The 21,874-nt window shown below is 48.7% G+C and overlaps 1 protein-coding gene across 1 annotated transcript; it reads right to left on the bottom strand.

Annotated features, from left to right (window-relative positions):
- On the bottom strand, positions 1 to 6,594 carry FN3KRP (fructosamine 3 kinase related protein). The gene is made up of 6 exons (XM_006886118.1): positions 6,454 to 6,594; positions 3,498 to 3,649; positions 3,082 to 3,173; positions 1,860 to 1,942; positions 592 to 714; positions 1 to 339 (listed from the first exon to the last, which is right to left on the bottom strand). Exons 1-6 carry the CDS (start codon positions 6,592 to 6,594, stop codon positions 1 to 3), a joined length of 930 nt encoding a protein of 309 aa, XP_006886180.1.
- Positions 6,595 to 21,874: the final 15,280 nt, after the last annotated feature.

A 21,874-nucleotide genomic window follows, 5' to 3' on the forward strand; every position in this document is an offset into this window, starting at 1 on the left:
TCACCGGACCAAGCTGCGCATGACACTCAGGGACGACCCCCGGTACCCTGACCCAAAGTGGTTCCAGTGGTTGAGGTAGTGGAACAGCTGGTAGAGCTGCAGCCGCCTGTCAAAGCCGGGGGCCTTGGGGATCTTGCTGTGGTAAGCCGAATAAAAGGCCTTACTGAAGCCCCCAAACATGCCAGCAATCGCCAGCTCGTACTCTGAGTGGCCATAAAAAGATGCTGGGTCAAAAATGATGGGGCCCGAGGCATCTTGGGCCACATTTCCCCCCCAGAGGTCACCATGGAGCAGGGCAGGGATGACCTCCAGGTCTCGGAACAGGTCCGGGATCTTCAGCTGAAAAGAAGGGAGCATCACGTGAGAGGCTCTAACAGAGGACTCACTGCTCATGAGCAGCAGTAACCAGGGAAGACTGAGGGTGCTTACTGACTGTAAGGAGAGGAAGTGTGCTCACACCTCCTCTCACATGGGGACGGGCACTAGTCTGCAGCTGGCCATGTCCAGCCACTTCTCTCACATGGAGACAGGCGCTGGCCTGCAGCTGGCCATGCCCACATCCTCTCCCCTCGTATGGGTGCAGGCACTCACTTGCAGGGCAGCCCAGAGCTCTCGGGCCTCACGGTCCCCCGACTCCCGCTCCACCATGTCCATCTGGGGTTGGATACGCTGCTGAGTGAAGAATTCTACCCAGTCTTTCTGCCAGTCATTCACCTACGGGGGAGCAAGGGGACACGAATTCACAGAGAGCAAGGACAAAGGCCCTTCCCAGGTACCTCTCTGCCGTGGGCACCAGTCACGCATGGCAGGAGGTTCTGCTAGCTGTTCATCAGTAACTCTATGGACCAGGACACCCCAAAAGCCTGGCTGTCCACAGACAAGGGACCAATCATCTGTCAGTGATTCTGCAGACAGGATAACTGCAAGAGGTCCTTCTCCACCTATAAGTCCATAGACAGGACATCCACGTGACTGGCTGCTGTCTGTCCAAAAAGTCCATAGAAAGAACATCCCACGGGCAAAATAGTGCATACAATTGTCAGTCAGTAATTCCACAGGACCCCTTGGGAGTGACTGTCCATAGACAGGGACCTCAAGGACCCCATGTGCATCGGTAATTCCACGGACAGGGACCACCAGGACCCCACGTACACTGGGAATTCCACGGACAGGGGCCAGCAGGATCCCATGTGCATCAAGAATTTCCATTTTCCCACTGAGCTTTGGAAATAACCATAGCAGTTGTTAGAAAAACATCATGTTTTCCTGAAACGTGAAGGGCAGCCTCTTGCTCTGATTAACAGGTGACTGCTCAGCACCCTCTCAGACCCTGACCCTCCAGCTGCAGTCAAAGCAGGGAGCTTGGAACCCCTAAGGAATGACAGCAGATGGTCACAGCCTAGGCAAGCTGGGCCATGGAGACATCTATGCCCGGGGTTTGTAGTGTTGGGAGAGGAGAAGTTCTAGTCATCCAGCTTCCGCAGGCAGGGCTGTGTGCTGGTCCACCCTGTCTGACCTCCTCCTATGACAGTGCAGAACAGGAGTCTCCTTGGCCCAGCACTCACCACCAGCAAGCCCATGGAGTTTTCTAGACAGTCTGGACCCCCTCTCACAACACTACACAGCATCAGAGTGCAGAAGGGCTGCTCCTGTGCTCCGCCTCCACCAGGTGCCAGGCCAAACCAGAAGTTCTAGAGGGTGAATGGACGGGGCAGGACACTGCTCTTCTCACTGTGCAAACTCTCACCGGGCTTATGCTTTAAATACATGATCTTTTCAACTCCCACTCCTTCTTTACTATACTGTGCAAAGAAAAGGGATGTGCTTCATCCCCCCCTAAGTAGACTGGGGCCACTTACCTGGGGGAGATAACCACAGCAGGTCACCACATCAAACCCAAACTGCTCCACGAAAACCCTGTCTGCCTGGCCACCACCTCTTCCTGCAAGCAGAAGACCAGAGTTGACAAGCCCCATGCCCCAATAGCCTCTGTTCCCCATTTTCTTGTTTCCATACACATGCGGAAGACGGAATCCTGAGGCCTGGCCATTCTCTCTCCCTACAAGGCTGTGCAGTGCTCAGCCTCTCAGGTTTCCAAAGACAAGGGCCTTGGTCACTCGCAGAGCTTTGTCTCTACTCACAAGTCCTCCCAGCTGCCTGCTCGTCCACGCAGGAGGGTCTCCATATTGAGGCCTAGCCTTGGGGACCCTCTGCACCACTGTCCTGTGCACACACAAAGGTCCTGCCCTTACCATCCCTGACACCAAGAACAGAGGCTGCCAGCTAACTGACATCAGAGGACACTACCTGCTCCTGGCAAGGATTCTAGAGGTGATGAGAACAATGGTACCAGAAGATGGAATTGTTCAAGGAGGCACCCACCCCAAACCTGTCAGAGGCCAGTTCAACACCAGCCAGTTAGGGAGGCTAAGTGCGGCACCAGTGCACATGGCACCCCCTCTGCAGCTCCACTAAAACAAAGTAAATCCCCGTGGACTCAGGTCCATACAGGGGAAGAACAGGCCAAGAGGGCAGGTAGCAGCCTGGCTGTCCCCTGGTGTGCTGGCTACAGCTACTCGCATTGTCCTCAGTCACGGCCTGCTGCTGACACTGTCACTTAGGCCGCCTGACAGCCCTTCAGATACAAAAGGGACACAGGGTCAGACTCCACACAGCACAGGATGGAGCCCAGCAAGTACTCCTCTCATGGTAGACATCTGAGGTCTGAGCCCACACCTCACTGTCACTCGCCTTCTTACTAGCCTGCAGGAAATTGATGTTTTGATTTTGGGGAGCTGCAGAGCATGGTGTGCTAGTTTACCCACTGTACCAACAGCCATTCGTCTCATAGCTATACCTCTCTTCCTGATTTAGCCCTGTATCTCCTGAGCTCTACAACCTGATATGCCTCCACCCTATGCACCACTCACCTCCTCATCACCTCCCGCACTGTACCTGACTTCCATACCCTTGGTGCCCCTCCTCTGGACCACCTCTCTTGTCCTCCTTACCACAAGCAGTGTCCCCTCATCCTGGAGCATTTCTGCCCTCCCCATCACCCCCTGAACCCCACTTCCATACCCACGGTGCTCCCCTCCTTCCGATGTGCCTCTCCTAGCCTCTGGTTGTCGAGGTGCAGATCAGCCAGCTGGGCTCCAAGCGTGGCAGCATGACTGTGAAATCAAAGGTAGCTGGTTTCCCACCACATTGATGGGCTGGCCAGTAGAGGACATGGTTGTGCCCACTGTCAGCTGGAAGCCCAGGAGGCAGATTACATGTTCTGAGGACTCAAGAGTCCACTCAGGGGCACAGGAGGGGATATGAAGGCTGCCACACACACTGGTCCCCCACCTCATTCCAGCTCAGTCTTCATCCACATCTCCCCAGTCCCTTTGCCAGCCTCAGCACAAACCCATTCTGTGCAACCAGACTTTGTACGCCCCTCAAGTCACATCAGACTTGCTCTGGAGGTCTAATGGCAAGGAAGCCAGACGCACCTGCTCAGGTAGTGCATGTCCAGGTGCTCCATCACCAGCACACTCCCACCACCTGGGCCATCCAGGACTGCAAGGGGCTTTGGCACCTTGACTGTGCCTGTGTGCAGGATAGCCTTAAGACTCGCCATCTCGCCTTCAAACATCCGCCGGGCCTGTTGGGAGAGGAAGCAGGATGGGGACACTTCCTAGAAGTCCCGGGCCAAGGACACCACAGACAGCAACACGCAGTAGAGCACACACGGGCAGCAGTGGACACTGTCCAGAGCTGGGCTGGATTTACCCACCATCACTGACTCTTAATGACTCCTTAGGGAAGACAGACTAGCAACAAGCCAAGCTGGACAATGTACATGGTCACCTGTCAACCTGAGCCACCCTCAACTACAACCCCTACCCACAGGACACAGGGACACCACCTCTTCTGTGTGGGAGGAACCAGGACATTTAAGAATGTACCACATTCTACATCCCCGCCATTGGAAACCACAAACTGCTGCCAGTCCAAAGGACAGTGTTGCCATCCCTTACCTGCTCGGCTCATCCTCACCTTGACTCCACAGGGATCCCCTCAAAAGGTAGCCCCTTTCACCACCTCCTCCCCCCATCTGGGGCCACTATCCCAGCCCCACCCTACATACAGCGCACAGCAATCACACACTCTCCATGCTTCTGTCTTTCAGATGCCTCTAACCTTGAAGCATCCTTCCAGTGTCACATTAGGGTACAATGACACTGTCCTTAGGCTAGGGTGCCCAGATACAGTCCCCAAGTCAGTGCCTTCATAGTAGCCTTCTAGACATCAATTTAAATATTTGAGATTCTCAGAGAGACCCTATCCCAGACTAGGCAACACTCTTTTCAAATATGCTTTTTTTTTATTTTTGTGTGAGTGTACCGTCAAATCAGATCTGACTGGTACAGGAGGAGATTGTCCCTCCTTTTCCCGGCAGAGCATCTGGTGGATTCGAACCGTGAGCCACTGGGATTGTAGTTGCAGCTCCTTGCCACTAGGCCACCAGAGCTCCCCTTCAAATATGCTTTTTTAAAACTAAAGTTTTACTTAAGTAACCACAGAAAAGCATGCCACTCCTAAATGTCTTACTCACTGCACCACCACTGAGGCAGGGACTGGAATCACCCATCACAAACAACAGCTTCGTGGCCTCATCAGGGTGGGCTTGCCCAAGTGGGTGTATGGACAGTATCAGCTTGCCCTCCGTGGCAGAAGGCATCCACTCACTCTACTGCAGGGACACTTGCGTCCCTATCAAAGGCAGTGCTGCTGTGAACATTCTCTTCGGTTCTTACTAACTGGACCTCAGTTTCTTCATCTATAACATGGGGTTAATTGCAATACTATTTTATGGTTTTGCTGCCATAATTAGTGAACAGCTCACACAGAGCATTCTGAACACTGCGGAGACATTATTCACCACCTGAGAGAGTCAGCCACCGAGTCATTCACTTGGTCTCTTCAGATACCAAGTGTTCTCCGTGGAAGGAGAGGGAAACAGAGCCCTGGTCATACAACGTGCTGGAGCAGCAGCTGTGGAGAGCAAACGTAGAGATGTGTGACCCAGCCAGAAACCAGGTCCCTTACAGAAATGCTGACTGTTGTATGGTTCAGTAGCTCTAACTGCAGCCTCAGATGCTGCTATGCTGAGTGGAAGCCGGTGAGGTAAGTGCTGTGAGGATACAGAGACCTAGACCCACTACTGTCAAGTTGGTCTCCACGCACAGCTTCACAGGAGACTGCCCACCTTCCTCTGGCAGTGCAGCTGGTGGATGTGGACCCCTGACCTTCCAATTAGGAAACCAGCACGCTATGCACCATGCTGCCCGGGCCCCCCAGAGATACGCAGACACCAACCACAAACAGGAGGAGCCCAATCAGAGAGCAGTGGACAGGTGAGCAAAGGACAGATAAGGAGAAGCGAGGGGGAAAGGGGAAAGCAGCTGGGACCCAGTATGCAAGATGTTTTCCCCTCCAGAGAGACACAAAAGGCCTTTTCAGTATTATCAGCAAATGTTTAGCCTGTGGCCATGGCATTCAAATAACTCCCACTGCACATTCCAGAGCTGAAAAGAGACAGAACATGACTGGAACTACCAAGTAAAGGAAACTGAGAGACTAGCAAAAATAACACAAGCTTTAATTGGGGAAAGAGAGTAATGAGAGAGCAAACAATGGCAAACGGGGAATGCCAGTAAGCGGTTCCAGGTGTTTCTCCCCAAAATCTGCACAGGTGTGAGGGTCACTGATGGCAGGAAAGGTGAACGAAGACAGGTCTGGGGTGGACAGCAAGGGGACACGTTGCAGGGAGAAAATGTGGGGTGAGTCCCTTTTAGGGGCAGCATGACCACAGCTAACAGCAGATCCACAGAGAAGGGCAAACTCAGACGGCCACGTCCAGTAGAGGGCCGGCTGTTAAGAAGGACACAGCCAGAACTGCCCGCACAAAGTGGTGCTGGGGCCTGCTGGACCTCCTGGTCAGGGGTCCTCCAGCTGAGTCCCCTGGCCACTGCTTCCGCTGGGAGGTTGTCCACAGGGACATGCACCCAGACTGCAGCCGGGGCCGCGACTCTAACCCCACCTCCAACTGACCACCAAGCACCGACTCTGACCCTGACTGTTCACCACCAACCCAGACTCTAACTCCGACCCTCAAAGCTAGGACCCAACCTCGATGACCCTCCTGGACCCCCGTCGCCAAACCAAAGCCCCTGACCCCAAAACCCAGCTCTGATCTTATTCCCAGATCCACGTCCAACGCCCCCCCCTGAGGAACCCTCGGACCATGACACCAAATTCTGATCCCAACTCCAGACATAAGGCCCCCCCAGGCCCCCCAACTCTGACCCGCTCTCAGCCCACGGTCTCGGCCTCGAGACCCTCCTCCCGACCCCGGGACCGGGGCCCGCCTCCCTCCCGCGGCGCGTGCCCGGCGGGCCTGACCTCCGCCTTGGAGTTCACTTTCACAAACACCCGTCCTTTTTCGGTGTCGTAACTCTGACCCTGGCTAATGCACCCGCCCCCCGAGTGGCCCGTAGCCTTCACAGACACGCAGCCCAGCTCGCGCCTCAGAAGAGCTTCCATGTTTCTACAAACAGCCCAGAGTGAAGCAGAGGAGGTGACGCCCGCGACGGCGGCTGAGCTGGGCATGCGCAGGAGTAGAACCCGGATTGGGTAAGGGAGAGGGGCTGTCGGCGAGGGGGCGGGATCATGCGCTGAGGATGCCGAGGGATTGGGTGAAAAGCGGAATACGGCCCTATGGGAGGTTTGTCGTGAAATAAGAGGGGCGGGCGCGGGACAGGTGGCGAAAGAGAGCCCTGAGATTGGATAAAGTAGGGAACAACGTCACGCGAGGGCTGGACCAAATATTGCTCCCCAGAGACCACCCGCGGGCGCTCCCCACGCTGTTGCAGCGCTTTAACTTAGAGTACTGCCTGCTCACGGATGGTATTCGGCCCTGGCAGTTCAAAGCCAAAGACGTTTACCCCACCTACGGCCCTGGCCATCTGCCCTCGCTCCTGGCCCCGCCCCCGGGCACACCGCTCTGACCACACCCGTCCCGCCTCTCTGGCCTAGCTCCGCCCCATGCCTGTCACCCTAGGTTTCGCTCCCCTCTGTCTAACACCTGCCCTGTCCGACACCTCACCTTGGCCCGCCCCTCGCTCACAGCCACACTGCTCTGTCCCGGCCCGATCGCTACCCGGACCATGCCTTCCTCCCTTCCTCTTTGTGGCGAGGCAATGTGGCTGCAGCCCGTCTGCTTCTAGGACCTCCCGAGGCTTCTGTGACGGTACCCACTAAACTGAAACCCCTATGGAGGGGAAGTCTTCAGTTAATGCAATTATCCCGCCAGCGTGTTGCCCCTAGAAAGAGTCCTTACGGATGGTTTTAAAGAAGACCGTGGAATCAATGAACACTAACCACTAGAATGGAGTATTGCTCTGTTGCAGCCGCTGATCTTTCGGTAGCAGCCTGACATGTGACACACTAAAGGGATCCCCAAATCTTCCCCATGGGATTTCCAGGGCTGGAAGCAAGCGCTGGAGCATGCACTTCACTGACCTGCTGATTAATGGAACACCGGGCCCCTCTGTCCATGTTATGTGCCTTCAAGTCCGAACTGGCCCATAGCTGATCCTCTGGGGAGATTTCAGAGGATGTAAATAGCACGGGAGGAGACTGCCCATCTTTCTCGTGAGGTGAAGCTGGTAGATTCGAACCTTATGTCTTTGTGTTGGCAACAAAACTCTCTACCCACTAGTCACTTGAGCCTTAATCACTATGTTGTTGTTGTTAAGTGCAGTGAATCATAGACTACTCATAGTGACCCTATGAAGGAAAGACCTGAACACTTGTATAGCTTGCATCATGTTTCCAAATTCATAGACTTTCCAGAGGCAAGCTATTTCAGAAGTGAGTGCCACTCCTGCTTCCGAGCTTATTTTATTCAGGGAACGCCACTAAACACTATCCACAATGGGTAACCATTATCTCATTGGACACGTAAGTGTCACAGTGTTCAGCATCACAGCAACCACGAGTTACCTCTGTACAGCAAGAGACAAACCAGTGCTATACCACTGAGAAGAATGTTTGACCAAAACCAATTAAAACCAGGCCTGAGGGCCGCAGATTAAAATCACCCACCTTTGGCTTGGTAGCATCACTTTCTGTTCACTAGGCCAACTGAGATCTCTTTATGTTGTGGTTCTTTTTTTAAAAAAATTTTTTTAATTATTTGTGTGTACCCTCAAATCAGATCTAACTGGTACAGGAATCAATTGCCCTCCTTCTCCAGCAGAGCATCTGGCAGATTTGAACCATGTACCTCTGAGATTGCAGTGCAGTTTCCTGCCACTAGGCCACCAGAGCTCCCTATGTTGTTGTTCTTAAGTGCCGTCGAGTTATAGAGACTCATAGCATCCCTATGAACAAAAGACCTGAACATTTGTATAACTTTCATTGTTTCTCCAAGTTCAAAGGTTTTCTTCTTCTATCATCCTTAGTCATTATCCAGCTCTCTGATGCATAGCAAGTGATTGTGAAGACCATAGTTTGGGTCAAGTGCACCTTAGTCTTTAGACTGATTTCGTTGCTTCTCAGTACTCTGGAGAGGTCCCTGACAGCAGATTTACCTAATTCAATTCACCTTTTGATTCCTGACCGCTGGTGCAAAGAGTGGTGATTGTGGAACCAAGAAACTGTTAACAACCTCAATCTCTTCTCCACCCATCAAGGTGCTGCCAATTGGCCCACTGGTGGGAATCTTGGTTTTCTTGATGTTGAGCTTCAATCCATACTGAAGACTACAGTACTTGACCTTCTGCAAGCACTTCAGGTTTGCTTCAGTTTCAGCAAGCAAGGTTGTGTCATCTGCACAGCATAGGTTGGTGATAAGTCTTCCTCCAATCCTTATACCACATTTCTCCTCATAGAGCCCCACCTCCTGAATGATCTGTTCTGCATATAGATTGAAAAGATGGAGGTAAGGACACATCCCTGACGCGCTCCTTTCCTGATTTTGAGCCATGCAGTGTTTCCCTGGTCTGTTCCGAGGGCTGCTTCCTGGTCCAAGTATAGACTTTGCACAAGTACAATCAGGTGTTCTGGGATTCCCGTTTTCCTCAAAGTTAACCACAATTTGTTGTGGTCCACACAGTCAAATGTCTTTGCGTAGTCAATGAAACACAGTTAGACATTCCTCTGGTATTCTGCTTTCTGCCAAGATCTGTCTGACATTGGCAGTAATGTCTCTAGTGCCATGGGTTCTTCTAAACCCACCTTGTATTTTTGGTAGTTCTCTGTCAATGTACTGTTCTGGTCATTTCTGGATAATCTTCAGCATGGTTTTGCTTACATGTGATATGAGTAATATTGTATGGTAATTTCCATACTCTGTCAGGTCACCTTTTTTTAATGTGAATAAATATGGACCTCTTAACATTCTCAGTGTTAGCCACAATTTATTGTGATTCACATTGTCAAATGCTTTTGCATAGTCAATTCAACACAGATAGACATTCTGCTGGTATTCTCTGCTTTCAAGCAAGATCCATCTGACATGAAGAATGCTACTCTCAGTGCCACAGTATCTTCCAAAATCTAGTTTGAATTTTGAGCAAAGGACAAATAAGTTGTGGAATGACATCAGGGATATCATTCAGGAAAGAAGTACAAAGATCATTACAAAGACGGGAGAAAGAAAAGGCTAAAGTGAGTGTCAGAGGAGGCTCTGAAAATTGTACTAGAATGCCAAGGAGCCAAAACAAAGGGTAGAAATGGCAAAGGAAAAAAAAAAGAAGAAGAGCAGAAGATTTCAAAATGTACCCTGAGAAAACAAAGCAAAATATTATCATGAAATATACAAAGAAATTGAGTCAGGGAAAAAAGTTAGGGGGACAAATTCACTGGCATCTCTCAAGCTGAAAGAACTGAAAAGTAAATTCAAGCCTTGAGTTACTATTCTGAAGGATGCTACAGGTAAAATCTTGAATTATCCAGAAAGCATCAAAGGAAGAGGGAAGGAATTCAGAGTCATTGTATCAAAAAGAATGATACAGTGGGCTGGCAGAATCATTTAAGGAAGTAAAATATGATCAAGAAACAATGGTAATAAAGGAAGATTTCAAGCTGCACTGAAAGCATTCACAAAAAACAAGACCCCCCCCAAAAAAAATAATAAGACCCTAAAATGGATGTAATACCAATTGACATGCTTCAACAGAGATGGAGCCCTGGACATGCTTATCAGGCTGTCCCAAGAAAACTGGAAAAATATTATCTGGTCAATGGACTAGAAGAGATCCATGTTGGTTCCCGTTTCCAAGAAAGGTGATCCAACAGAACATGGAAATTATCGAGCATTATCATTAATATCACATGCAAGCAAAATCTTGCTGAAGATTGTTCAAAATGGCTAGAACAAACACCGACAAGAACTTCCGAAATGGAAGCTGGATTTAGAGGAAGACAAAGAGAATCTTTAAATATTCTAAAGATCACCTTGAGTTTTGGTGGCTTTGTGGTAAGTAGCTGTGCTGCCAAGGCAAAATACACAAGCTTCTAATCCAACAGCTGGCCCATGAGGGAAAGATGAACGCTCTCCTCCCATGCATCTCACTGCCTCTGAAGACCTACTGGAGGATCAGCTCTGGGTCATTTCTAACTCAAAGGTACGTAACAAGGAAAAGAGGCATGTCAAAACTCAGTTCCCCAAACTAAATTAATAAAAAAAATGCTTTCCTAGACAAAAAGAAAAAAAAACCAAACAAACTCAGTACCCAATAGTCAGAACCGACCCTACAGCCAAATCTCAGGTGGCTGTAAATCACATGGGAGGAGATTGCCCATTTTTCTCCCACAGAGCTGCGAGTTGAATCCAGTGGCTACAAAGGGTTCAGCACAATTCCTGAGGACAAGGACTTCCAAAAGAATAAACAAATGTATCTTGGAGAAGGTTCGGGCAGAGTGCTCTGTAGAAGGAAGGGTGATGAAACTTCATTTCACCTACTTGGAGCATGTTGCTAGGAAAGGGTTGCCAGTCACTGGACAAGGATATTATCTATGCTTGGTAGGGTGGAGGGTGAAGAAAGAGAGAAAGACTCTCAACTAGATGGATTGACAGAGTTGCTAGAACAAGGGGCTTGAGTATAGCAGGAAGGATGAGAATGGTGCCCGATAGAGCAGGGTTCAGGTCTGCTGTTCACAGGGTCACAACGAGTCATGGTTGGCTCAGCGGCACCTCACAACCAGAGGCAGAACAAGAGAATCACGTCTGTCAATGACACAAGACATACACTCCTGTTTTTGTCTGTGTCTCTGACCTCATGGACATTTGGACTCTCCCATAAACACAAAAGTTTCTATCAGAGTTATGCCAAACTAACTAATTGTTTAGAAAGTGTTTTAAACAGTGAACCTAATTAAGTGGTGGTGGTTGTTGTTAGGTGTTGTTGAGTCAAGTACAACCCATAGCGACTCTATGAACAATAGATCTGAACATTTTCCTATCCTGTGCCACCTTCATCATCTCAGACATACTTCAGCCTATTGCTGCACTCTGTCAGTCTATCTGGCCAAGGGTCTTCCTCTTCTCTTTCATTGACCTTCTGTCTTTCCGAGAATGATGGCCTTTCAGGCAATAGCCTCTCCCAGCAATATACCCAAAATATATGGGATAAAGCTCTCCATTCTTGCCTCCAAGAGGCGTTCTGCCTGCACCTTTTCCAGTATATGCTGTTCCCTTGGCAGTCCGTGGGTGTTTGGTACTCTCTTCTATCACCACAGCTCAAAAGCACCAATTTTTCTCCTGTCATCCTTATTCATTGTCTAGCTCTCAGAAGCATAGCAAGTGATTGAAAAGACCATAGCCTGAATCAGGCACACATTCATCTTTAAACTGATGCCATTACTCCTGAGTACTTTGGAGAGGTCCCTGACAGAGAACCTGCCCAGTGCAATTTGTTTTCTGATCTCCTGACTGCTGGTCCCAAGGGTGTTGAATGTGAATACAAGTAAGATGAAATCATTGACAAATTCAGTCTTTTCTCCATCTATCATGATGTTGCCTTTCAGTCCACTTATGAGAATTTTTCACTTCTTGATGTTGAGGTATAATCCATATTGAAGGCTGTAGTCTTTGAGCCTCTGTAACAAGCATTTCAAGTCCTAATTTTCAGCAAGCAAGGTTATGCCAAGTGCACCACACAGGTTGTTGGTAAATCTTCCTTGTATCCTGATACCACATTCTTCTTCAGAGAGTCCATCTTTTTTAATTATTTACTGAGCATATAGATTGATTAGGTATTGATCTTGTGCAGTAAGTGCTACCTGGTCCCAAATCTCTAAAGCCAGTGTTGTTACCTGTCACATGAGGATTTCCATGCAGGGAGCCGTGGCCATGTCACAACTTTAGAGGGACTCCTGGCACCATGTAGGCAAAGGCTGGAGGCCTCTTCAGATATGAAGGATGGACTTTCACAGAGATACCACCAATGTCAGCATGTCAAGTGGAGATCCTTCCCCAGACCCTGAGTGCACAGCAAAACGGAGGGTACCCTCCCCGCTGAGGGCCTTTCAGAGGACAGCATCCTCCTCGTTGAGTGCTGGGGAAGGCTGTTTGAGAAGTTGCTCAGAGGCACCCCCTAGCCCAGACCCCCTGGGGGTGAGCTCCTCTTCTGCGTTGAGTCCCTGCTTCACACTTTTCATACCTGGGGGTCCTGGCAGGAGCTCATGTGGCTTGTGGCTTGTGACTTGTGACATTTACCAAAGTTACACCTCTGTCTCCAGGTGCTGGTAGCCTGCCACCTCTCCTTCGTGATGGACAATGTTGTTGGTGAGGTCTCAAGAGAGCTGAGTTACCAAGGAGACATGATTGACAGGAGCCACCAGCTTGGACACTGGCCAGGGGGCCACCCCTACTGCTGTGCTGGAGCCCACTGGGTCTCCTGGACCTAGGAGACGGCCTATAGCCCATGAACTTGGTCTCATGGACTCCTACTGACAAGGAATGTATTGTCCCCTGGGAGTCCAGGCTGTCACAAACTCCCTGCCTGCCATTGCCTCATGGAGGCTCCTGTCTGTGAACACGTGTGTCCATCGTCCTACAGGAAACATTTCCTTCCCTTAGGGCAGCTCTATGAATTCTACATTCTGTGTTGTAATGGGGCTGCTGGGCCCACAGGCTGTCAGGAAACAAGTGTTTCCCCTGCACAAAGATTTCATCATCTTCTCTCCCAGAGCCCCTGACCTCCACTGGTCTTCTTACCATCTTGGTAGCTTCCTGTTCCAGTATATCATCCCATTAGAGTCTGTTATGAATTGAATTGCATCCCCAGAATACATGTACATAATGATGTAATGAAGAAGCTTTGTAATGACTCCAAGATCTGATTCGTTAAGAAGTTGTGAGAGGATTAAGGGGGGACCAGCCACCCATCCCACCCTTCCCAGCCCTGATTTCAGGAAGGGAAATTCCCTGGGGTGTGTTCTGTGGTGTCTTTATCTCACAAGAGATAAAATAAGAGGAAGAAGAGAGGCAGAAGTGGTGCATGGAGAGCATCCTCTGGAACCAAGTTCCTCCACGGGAAACTCACAGAAATACAGATGCAGAGCGAGAGCCTCCCTCCCCTGGAGTCACACCTGGACCTGGACTTCTCACCCCTAAACAGTAAGGGAGCTCAACTGGCTTGGTGTGTACTCTCTGTCCAGAACCGACTCATAGCTGACCCGCCAGTGGATTTTTGCTAGAGGAGTTTGCCCCTCCTTCCTTCTCCCACAGAGGGGCTGCTGGTAGCTGGTGGATTCTGTGTCCCTTTAGGGTTGCAACACAGTTTCTTACCACTAGGCCACCAGAGCGTCTGAGCTTTGCTGTCTTGTTGGTAAGGAATTGCACAACCAGTACAAAGTTGTGCAGTTTGAACCCACCAGCTGTTCTGTGGGAGAAAGATGGGCAGTCTCCTCCTGTGTAATTTGTTGTTGTTATATGTGCCATTGAGTCGCCTGTGACTCACAACAACCTCATACACAATAGCTCTGAACCCTGCCTATCCTGTGCAATAAACTGCCTCTGAAAACAGAAAGAATCAGTTTCTGTTTGTCAGAGCCATAGGCTGGGAGCTCTCATTGGGGGACTTTAGAACAATGAGAGGCAGCCAGTCTACAGCCTTTCCATGTGGGCTTGCTGAGCTTACTGGCTTTTCAGGCACTCTCTCTATGACATGAGGTGAAATGTATTTTCCTAACTCTTTTCTGCGTCGTGTGGCAGATATTGGGGATGATGCATGGGACATCCAGGAGCACAGCTCTGAGGTGGCAGAAGCACAGAGCACTAAAGTGAAGTCTCTGATGTTGTCCTGAGAAGCTGTGGGCTCCTCCTCAGTGCTCAGGGCCCTGTGGATTTACTCTGAAAGGAAATCTTTCCCAGCACTTGGCCCACACAGCGTGTTTCTTGGCAGGGGAAAGATCTCCCTCCCAACACACAGCTGTTTCCCTGAGGAGAAGGTTGGGCTGCCATCTCTGCAGAGGGTTGGGGACTCATGATGGGAGCTTAAGACCACAGACTCTAGGTATCCCACAGCCTCACAGGGGATCCTAGAATTGACAGAGGGGCACCAGGTCTTCCCAGCACCAGCGCCTGTGGGCTGTGGTCGAGGAGGATGTTAGATGGGGATAGGGCTTCTTCTGGGAGGTGGTTACAACGCTTCCGCTCACCACAGCCCCATGATGGCCAGGGCAAGTGACTGTCACTTGTGCACAACTGCCGTTAAGGCCCAGGTGATAGGGTGCAACCAGCACAAGACGAGTTTCCATTTCTATGGCCAAAACATGCAAGTCCTCCTGAATGTCCTGTCTGCTTCCAGGGATGTGATATGAAGGCTCATTCAGTCAGCAGGTCAGAGTCAAGAGCACTGATCACCTTTGCCAGGAACAACAGTCCATGCCTCAGTAACAACCCCCTACACTAAAAAGCAGTTGTAAAATTAAACAGAATGTATACCTCTGTGTATATGCGAATACTCATGCTGTGATTTGGTTTTTTTATTTTAAATGATATTTTAATGAAAGTTTATTGAGAACTTGGATTTCCATTCATTCATTGTTGCACATTTTCCTCCCTACCCACCCCCCAAGTTTGCTTTTCTCTTTGAAAAAAAATTCTTTCACTGTGGCAACAAATCTTCATGCTGTGTTGAGTGCCATCAAGTCTACTCCTACTCATAGCAAGGCCACATACAGCAGATGGAAACCCGGCCCATCCTTCACCGTCCTCAGGAATTCTTCCATGTTCAAGTCCATTGTTGCAGTCTCTGTGTCCTCCACCCCAGGGAGGGCTTCCTCCTTCACTCACCTCTCCTTTTCCAATCACAAGGTCTTTTTCCAAGAACTGGCCCTTCCTGACAATACACACAAAGTATTTGAGATGAAGTCACACCATCCTTGCCTCTAAGGATCACCCTCACTGCTCTTCTTCAAAAGCTCACAGAATACAGAAGTTAACATTGGTTTTGTTTGGAATGCTTGTCCGGCACTGACATTCACCCTACTGGGCCTGGTAGCCTAGAGTCTCACAGGCCTGGACTCCCAAGGAGCATGGAAAGGGGTCAGTTTCTCAAGTGTATTTGAATTCTAATAATATGTAACATAAATGTCCACCCCAACAATGAAATGAAAACACATTTTACAAGATTTCAGAGAGACTTAGGGTCATGACAAAGATACCAAACTTGCCAGCTCACAGCTTCAAATAAGTATCTTCTCAGGTCTTGCTGCCAAAGAGCCTCAGTCTCTTCACTTGAGCAAGTATTTACTCTTCATATCACTGCACTAAGCAAAACCCTTGCTCACTATTCCTTAACCATATTCTCATTTCTACTTCTCCTTAACCATATCCTACTGTGAATGGAGCAGACCCATCATGGGGTGGTTCAGTTTGGTCCCCATCAGTAACAGCCATTTTGCTATGTGCTGTCAAGTCACCTGTGACCCATAGCAACGCTGTGTACAGCAGCTCTGAACCCTGCCCTGTCCTGAGCCAGTCTCATCAACTCTGACACACCTATCCCCATTGCCCCAGTTACAGCATCAGTCAATCTCATCTGGGGTCTTCCTATCCTGGGCTATGTCTCCACACTTCTGAGCATGATGTCCTTCTCCAAGGACCAGTCTCTCCTGGCCACTGGCCCAAAGTATGTGAGACAGAGCTTCAAAACCCTAGTCTCCAAGAAGAAACTTTGTTTTCACCCTCTCTAAGGTAGACCTATTTATTATCAGTCCATGGTATTTTCAAGACTCTTCTTTGGCACCACAATTTGATTCTTCTTCTGTCATCCTTAGTAATTGTCCAGGTCTCTGATGCAAAGCAAGTAATTGTGAAGACCATGGCCTGGATTAGTCACACCTTAGTCTCTAGACTGACATTGTTGCTTTTCAGTATTATGACAGGGTCCCTGACAAGAGATTTTCCCAATGCATAGTATCATATAAAAAGCAACATGGTCGTCTATGCCACCTCACATGTTCCTGCACCTATTTCTACCAATTATTGTGTCCAGTGTTCATTGCAAATTGATTCACAGACTTGACTTACAGTGGTAGGGTTTATTAAGGAAATAGGTCGGGGTTTGGGGGACACAAAGAATATCACACACTGCAAATCCAGGTTTAGTTTAGCAATCCCAAGCCAGATTAACAACAACACACGATTCCTCAATTAGTGAAAGTGTTCAACAGCACAAAAAACTCTCTGGTTTCATCAGTCCAGCAAGTCATCAATGCCTCATGCAGTCAGTGGGAGAAAGAATGCAAAACAGGCTGGTAAGGTGCATTGCAAACCAGTTCATGACCTATGTATAGGATGGCTAGTCAACACTTAACAGTCCACTTTCCCAGGAAGAAAACCAGGATTGCAAGTTTTCACTTTCTCTAAGTTAACTTTTAACCTTCTGTTGTTGTGTGCCATCAAGTCGGAACCAATCCATAGCTGACCCTCCGGTGAGTTTTCAGAGGCAATAAATCACACAGGAGATATTGCCTAGCCTTCTCACACAGAGCAGTTGGTAGATTTGAACTGCATGCCTTTGGGATTATAGCATAGCTTCTTGCCACTAGGCCAACAATGCTCCTTTCTAGGGTTGTATAAAAATCAACGTTCAAACTCAGGAGAATCAGGTGATTCTCAAGGAGGCATCCAGAAATTACCTCGGTCATCACTCTGCCCATGAATAGCTAGTCTTCCTCCTGACAAGCATGTGCACTGACCATTTTACAGGGCATGAAGGGCAGGGGTCATGGGGCAGGGAACCTGTGGAAATTGTCAGGGGCCAGTGAATGCTGAAAAGCTACTTTGGAAAATATATAACTTTATTTTTCAGAGAAGGTTGTGGTAGTGCCCAAGTGATATAAACGATCAGACACTCAACTATTAAGGGAAAGGCTAGCAGTTCGATCCTGCCCAGAGGTGCTGTGAGAACATGAAGGGTGAGAGACCTCCACGGACTTCCACACCCAGCAGCACATCAGCCCAAGGCTGAATCCATAAAGAGGTTGTCAGATACACCTTCTCTCACTGCCCTTTTCACCAACTCCCTGTCCTGGCAGGCTCTACTTCTCCACTGGCTTTGAAAAGTCATTGCAATGGCCATGGAGAACCCACAGACAACACTCACAGTTGTGGGTGTTATGAGTAGTTTAAGTATAATAAAACATTATAAGTTTACTGTGAAAACACATTATGAGTTACCATGAAAACATATTGTGAGTATACTGTGAAAATATGTTTTTACTGTGAAAATATATTGTAAATCTTCTGTTTGATGTAACCATGCCCCTACTTGCCTGTCAGCCCCCGACTGCCTCAACATGTGTAAACCCATTAGAGAAACTGATAACTTGTTACTGCCCATGAGTTATGAGCAGTTTAAGAAATTATCATAAGTTTGCTGTGAAAACATATTAAAAGTTTATATGTTTTATGAGTGCTTTGAGTGGTATAAATGAATAAGACTACAAAGGAATTATATGAGTTTATAACGTGAAGACATTCTAAGTTTACTGTGAAAACGTATATTAAGTTTGCTGTGAAAATATGAGTTTACTATAAAAATATATAAGTCTAAAAATTATAAATCTGCTGAGAAAATATAAAAGTAGGCTGTGAAATATATTGAAGTGTACTGAAACATTTTGAGGTAAACATGCCCAAACATCCCCCCCCCCACTTGCCTCAACATGTGTAAGCCCTAGATAAGGGAATGTAACTTGTTACTACCCATATTGCTAAGGGAACGTAACTTGTTGTTAAATATGATTGGTTAAACCATATTGTAATTCAACATGTCCCAGCATGCCCCACTTGCCTCACCATAATGTAACCCTAGAGCCCAAAGTATATAAATCCTGGGAGATTAGTAGACCTCTCTGTAATCAGCTGAAGAGGAAATGTGTTACATAACCCAAAGACTCTTTCCAGAGCTGAAGACCCAAAGGCTGCATTCATCCGAAGACCCTGAGCTGCAACATTGATCTGTGACAATCCAAAAGTCTCTTTTCTGAGCTGAAGACCAAAAGGTTCTTTTCAAAACTGAGTACTCTGGCTGCACTGGTGGCAGTGAGCTGCTGACCTTGGCCACATCAGTGGCTGTGAACTGTTGAACCAGCCAAGGACCCCGTACCAGTAGCTGTGAAAGACCAAGAAGGACACAAGTTAGGCTCCCAGGGGTGAGTGTTCCCCACTATACTATTAATTATGTTTGTTATAAATTTATGAATTGCAATGTAGATAAATTGCAAATGACTGCTATGAATCGATAAATTATAATTGGCTTTTTACAATATGCCTACAAGTAATTAATTAAGGCTCAAGGCTCCTGACAGTGGGGTTTATTAGGGAATTAAGAGGTTACAGTTCAGAGTCAGAAGACTCAACACACAGCTTCTTCTCCATCACAGCATGGTCGCCTCTTCTGGGGCCTCTTGCTCTTAGCCTACCTGCCACTTGCCTTTGTCTTGCTTAGGCAAACGTTACAAAGCTCTTCAGTTCCCTGACATGTAATCAGAAGCTCTTCCAACAAGTCCCTGCCCAAAGTCACTCAGCTTTCCTAAGCAGTGAGGCCCCCTACTTCTAACTATTTTGGGGGTGACAGCTATCCCATGGATCTTGGAGGTTTTCCAAAGGTCACACTGCTTCGACCTCTTCTCCTAGGAGTTAGCCAGGTCCTTTCCATCAGCTCTGGAATTTCAAGCTCTTTTTAAGTGCAAAGAAATAATAAAAGTGACCAACGCTAGAGTTTCCTATACCTTATTTGCAAGGCTTCCCCCCACTAGAGAGTCCAATCCCCATAGTGGTCTTCTACTGCCTCATTTGCATAGCCCCATCCAGTCATTTTGTGGAAGTTACAAGACCATTGCAGGAAGTCTCCTTATAAGGAAGTCTGAACCAATTCCTAGCTGACCCTCCACTGGTTTTCTAATACTGAAAATTTCATGGGAGAAGATTGCTCATCCTTCTCCTGAGGAACCTGGTGGACTCCGGCGCTGGACAGGCGTGGCTCCATGTGAGCAGCGCAGCTCCCTGTGGGCGTGTAGGACAGACCACACTCATAGCACTGTGTGTACCTGGAAGACAGGCCTGATGACCTGCTGGCACAGGCCCCACTCTTGGAAATCCCACAGAGGAGTTCAGCTGTGCACACGTGGAGTTGACACGAGTTGGGGGTCATGGACAACAACGAACAACAGCAACAACACTTCTAAACCGTGCGCCTTCACAGCCTGTTGGTAAACCCACCGACAGCATCTCTGAACAGTGATGAGTGAGCAGCTGCGTGCACTTAGGATATTTTTCTCTAGGTTCTTTGGTAGTGTTGTTTTGTTTGTTGCTGTTTTTTTAGGGGATGTGTATGTACCGTCAAATTAGATCTAACTGGTACAGGAGGAGATTGTCCCTCCTTCTCCAGCACATCATCTGGTGGATTTGAACCGCTCACCTCTGGGATTGCAGTGCAGCTTCTTGCCACCAAGCCACCAGAGCTCGCCTAGGTTGTTTTTCAAAGGCGAGCAGGGTTTTCATGATTCAGTGACTGGGATAATTGGGATGGGAGTGTCAGAGACAGTGCGATTGGCACAGGACAGAGTGGAGTTTAGGGCTGTTGTACATAGGGTCGCTATGAGTCGCAGGCGACTCGACGGCACATAACAACAACAACAACAACATGTGCTTGTTGGCCATCTGAACGTCTTCTTTGGTGAAGTGGATCTTTTTTTTTTGAGATTTTATTGTAAGTTTATAAAGAACTTGGATTTCCATTCATTCATTGTTACACATTTTCCTCCCTTCCCCCCACACCCCCAGTTCACTTTTTTCTCTGGAAAAAAAGTTCTTTCATTGTTATACAGTCCTCTCATCCCCCACCCCCACCAGGGACCACTTTACTATGCAGCTCTTATTCTGGACTCTTGTCATACAAATAATACCTAATCATATATCCTTTTATACAGTTCTCTCCCTTGTCTGTTTCAATGTCATGTACATTATTTAGAGCCTTTTTTCTTCATTTTCCCCAACCCCTCATTAGTCCTTTTTTTATAACAGTGGCATTATATAATATTTGTCTTTTTTGTGACTGAGATATTTAACTCACCATAATGTCACCCATAGTCACCCATTTTGTATAATATTTCATGAGTTCTTTGTTTTTCAGTGCTGCATAATATTCTCTTGTGTGGATATACCACAGCTTCTCCATTCATTTGTTGATGGTCACTTGAGTTGTTTCCAATTCTGCTATTGTGAACAAAGCAGCAATAAACATGGGTGTGCATATATCTGCTTGGGTGGCAGTTCTGGTTCCTTTAGGGCTGGGTCAAATGGTATTTCTATTTACAACTTTTTGAGAAAGAGTCATATAGTGGTTATACCATTTTATACTCCCACCAACAGTGAATAAAGGTTCCAATTCCTCCACAACCTCGCCAGCATTTGGTGTTTGCTGCGCTGTTGAATTTTGCTATTCTTACTGGAGATGATAGCTCATGATTGTTTTGGTGAAGTATGATCTTCACCATGAAGCATGGGTGAACAGAAACGGGGATGGCTCACCACAAGCCTCCAGACTCTGTAAGCCCTGACGGTGGCTGAGGACTTCCAGAGTCTGTGTGAGCTGGGCCTAAGGCGGGGCCAAGATGATGGTCACAGTGGATTCAGAGGACAGAACTTTGGAGGTGCGAGAGATCTCCCAGAGCTCTGGGAAGGCCGGCAAGATCTCACCCATCTTGCCTTCTCCCCTCCACACCCATCCTTTGCCTCTGCTCCTCTGTCTCCCTGTCGGCAAATGGCCCAGGGGCCAGCCCGCATTTCCTTAGTCCCCACAGCGCGTCTTCGCCCACCTCCCACTCCGGACCCCAGCATAAGGACCTGCAGCCAGCGGGAGGTTGATCCAGGCGCCCCACGCGGGATGGTAAACACCCGCCCCGGCTCCGCCCCCACCCCGGCTGCGCCTTGCCATTGGCTGCTGAGAAAACAGTCACTCCCATCGGGACCACGCCTCCTCCCCGCCCTATGGCCGCCTGAGACCACGCCTCCCACATATCATTCGCTTAAAGGAAGCATCTCCCTCCCCTTGTTCACTAAAGGCACCGCCTAAGCCCTGCCTCCTGCGCTCTATTGGCTACAGCGGCAGCCTCCTACGGGGAAGGGAGGGTGGGAGAGAGCTCAGGGGTGGGATGAATCCAAGATGGAAGGGCAGGCTGGCCAATAGCCGAGGACAGCTGCCTTAGCAACTGTCGCGCACCAATGGTGGAGAGCAACCGGGCTCCAGGCTGTCAACGCCGGCGGGGGAGGCGCGGGCACAGCCTGGTCCCGCTGCTC

This window comes from Elephantulus edwardii, unplaced genomic scaffold (genome assembly GCF_000299155.1).
Source record: "Elephantulus edwardii isolate Elephantulus edwardi_28Jun2011 unplaced genomic scaffold, EleEdw1.0 scaffold00048, whole genome shotgun sequence".
Lineage (NCBI taxonomy): Eukaryota > Metazoa > Chordata > Mammalia > Macroscelidea > Macroscelididae > Elephantulus > Elephantulus edwardii.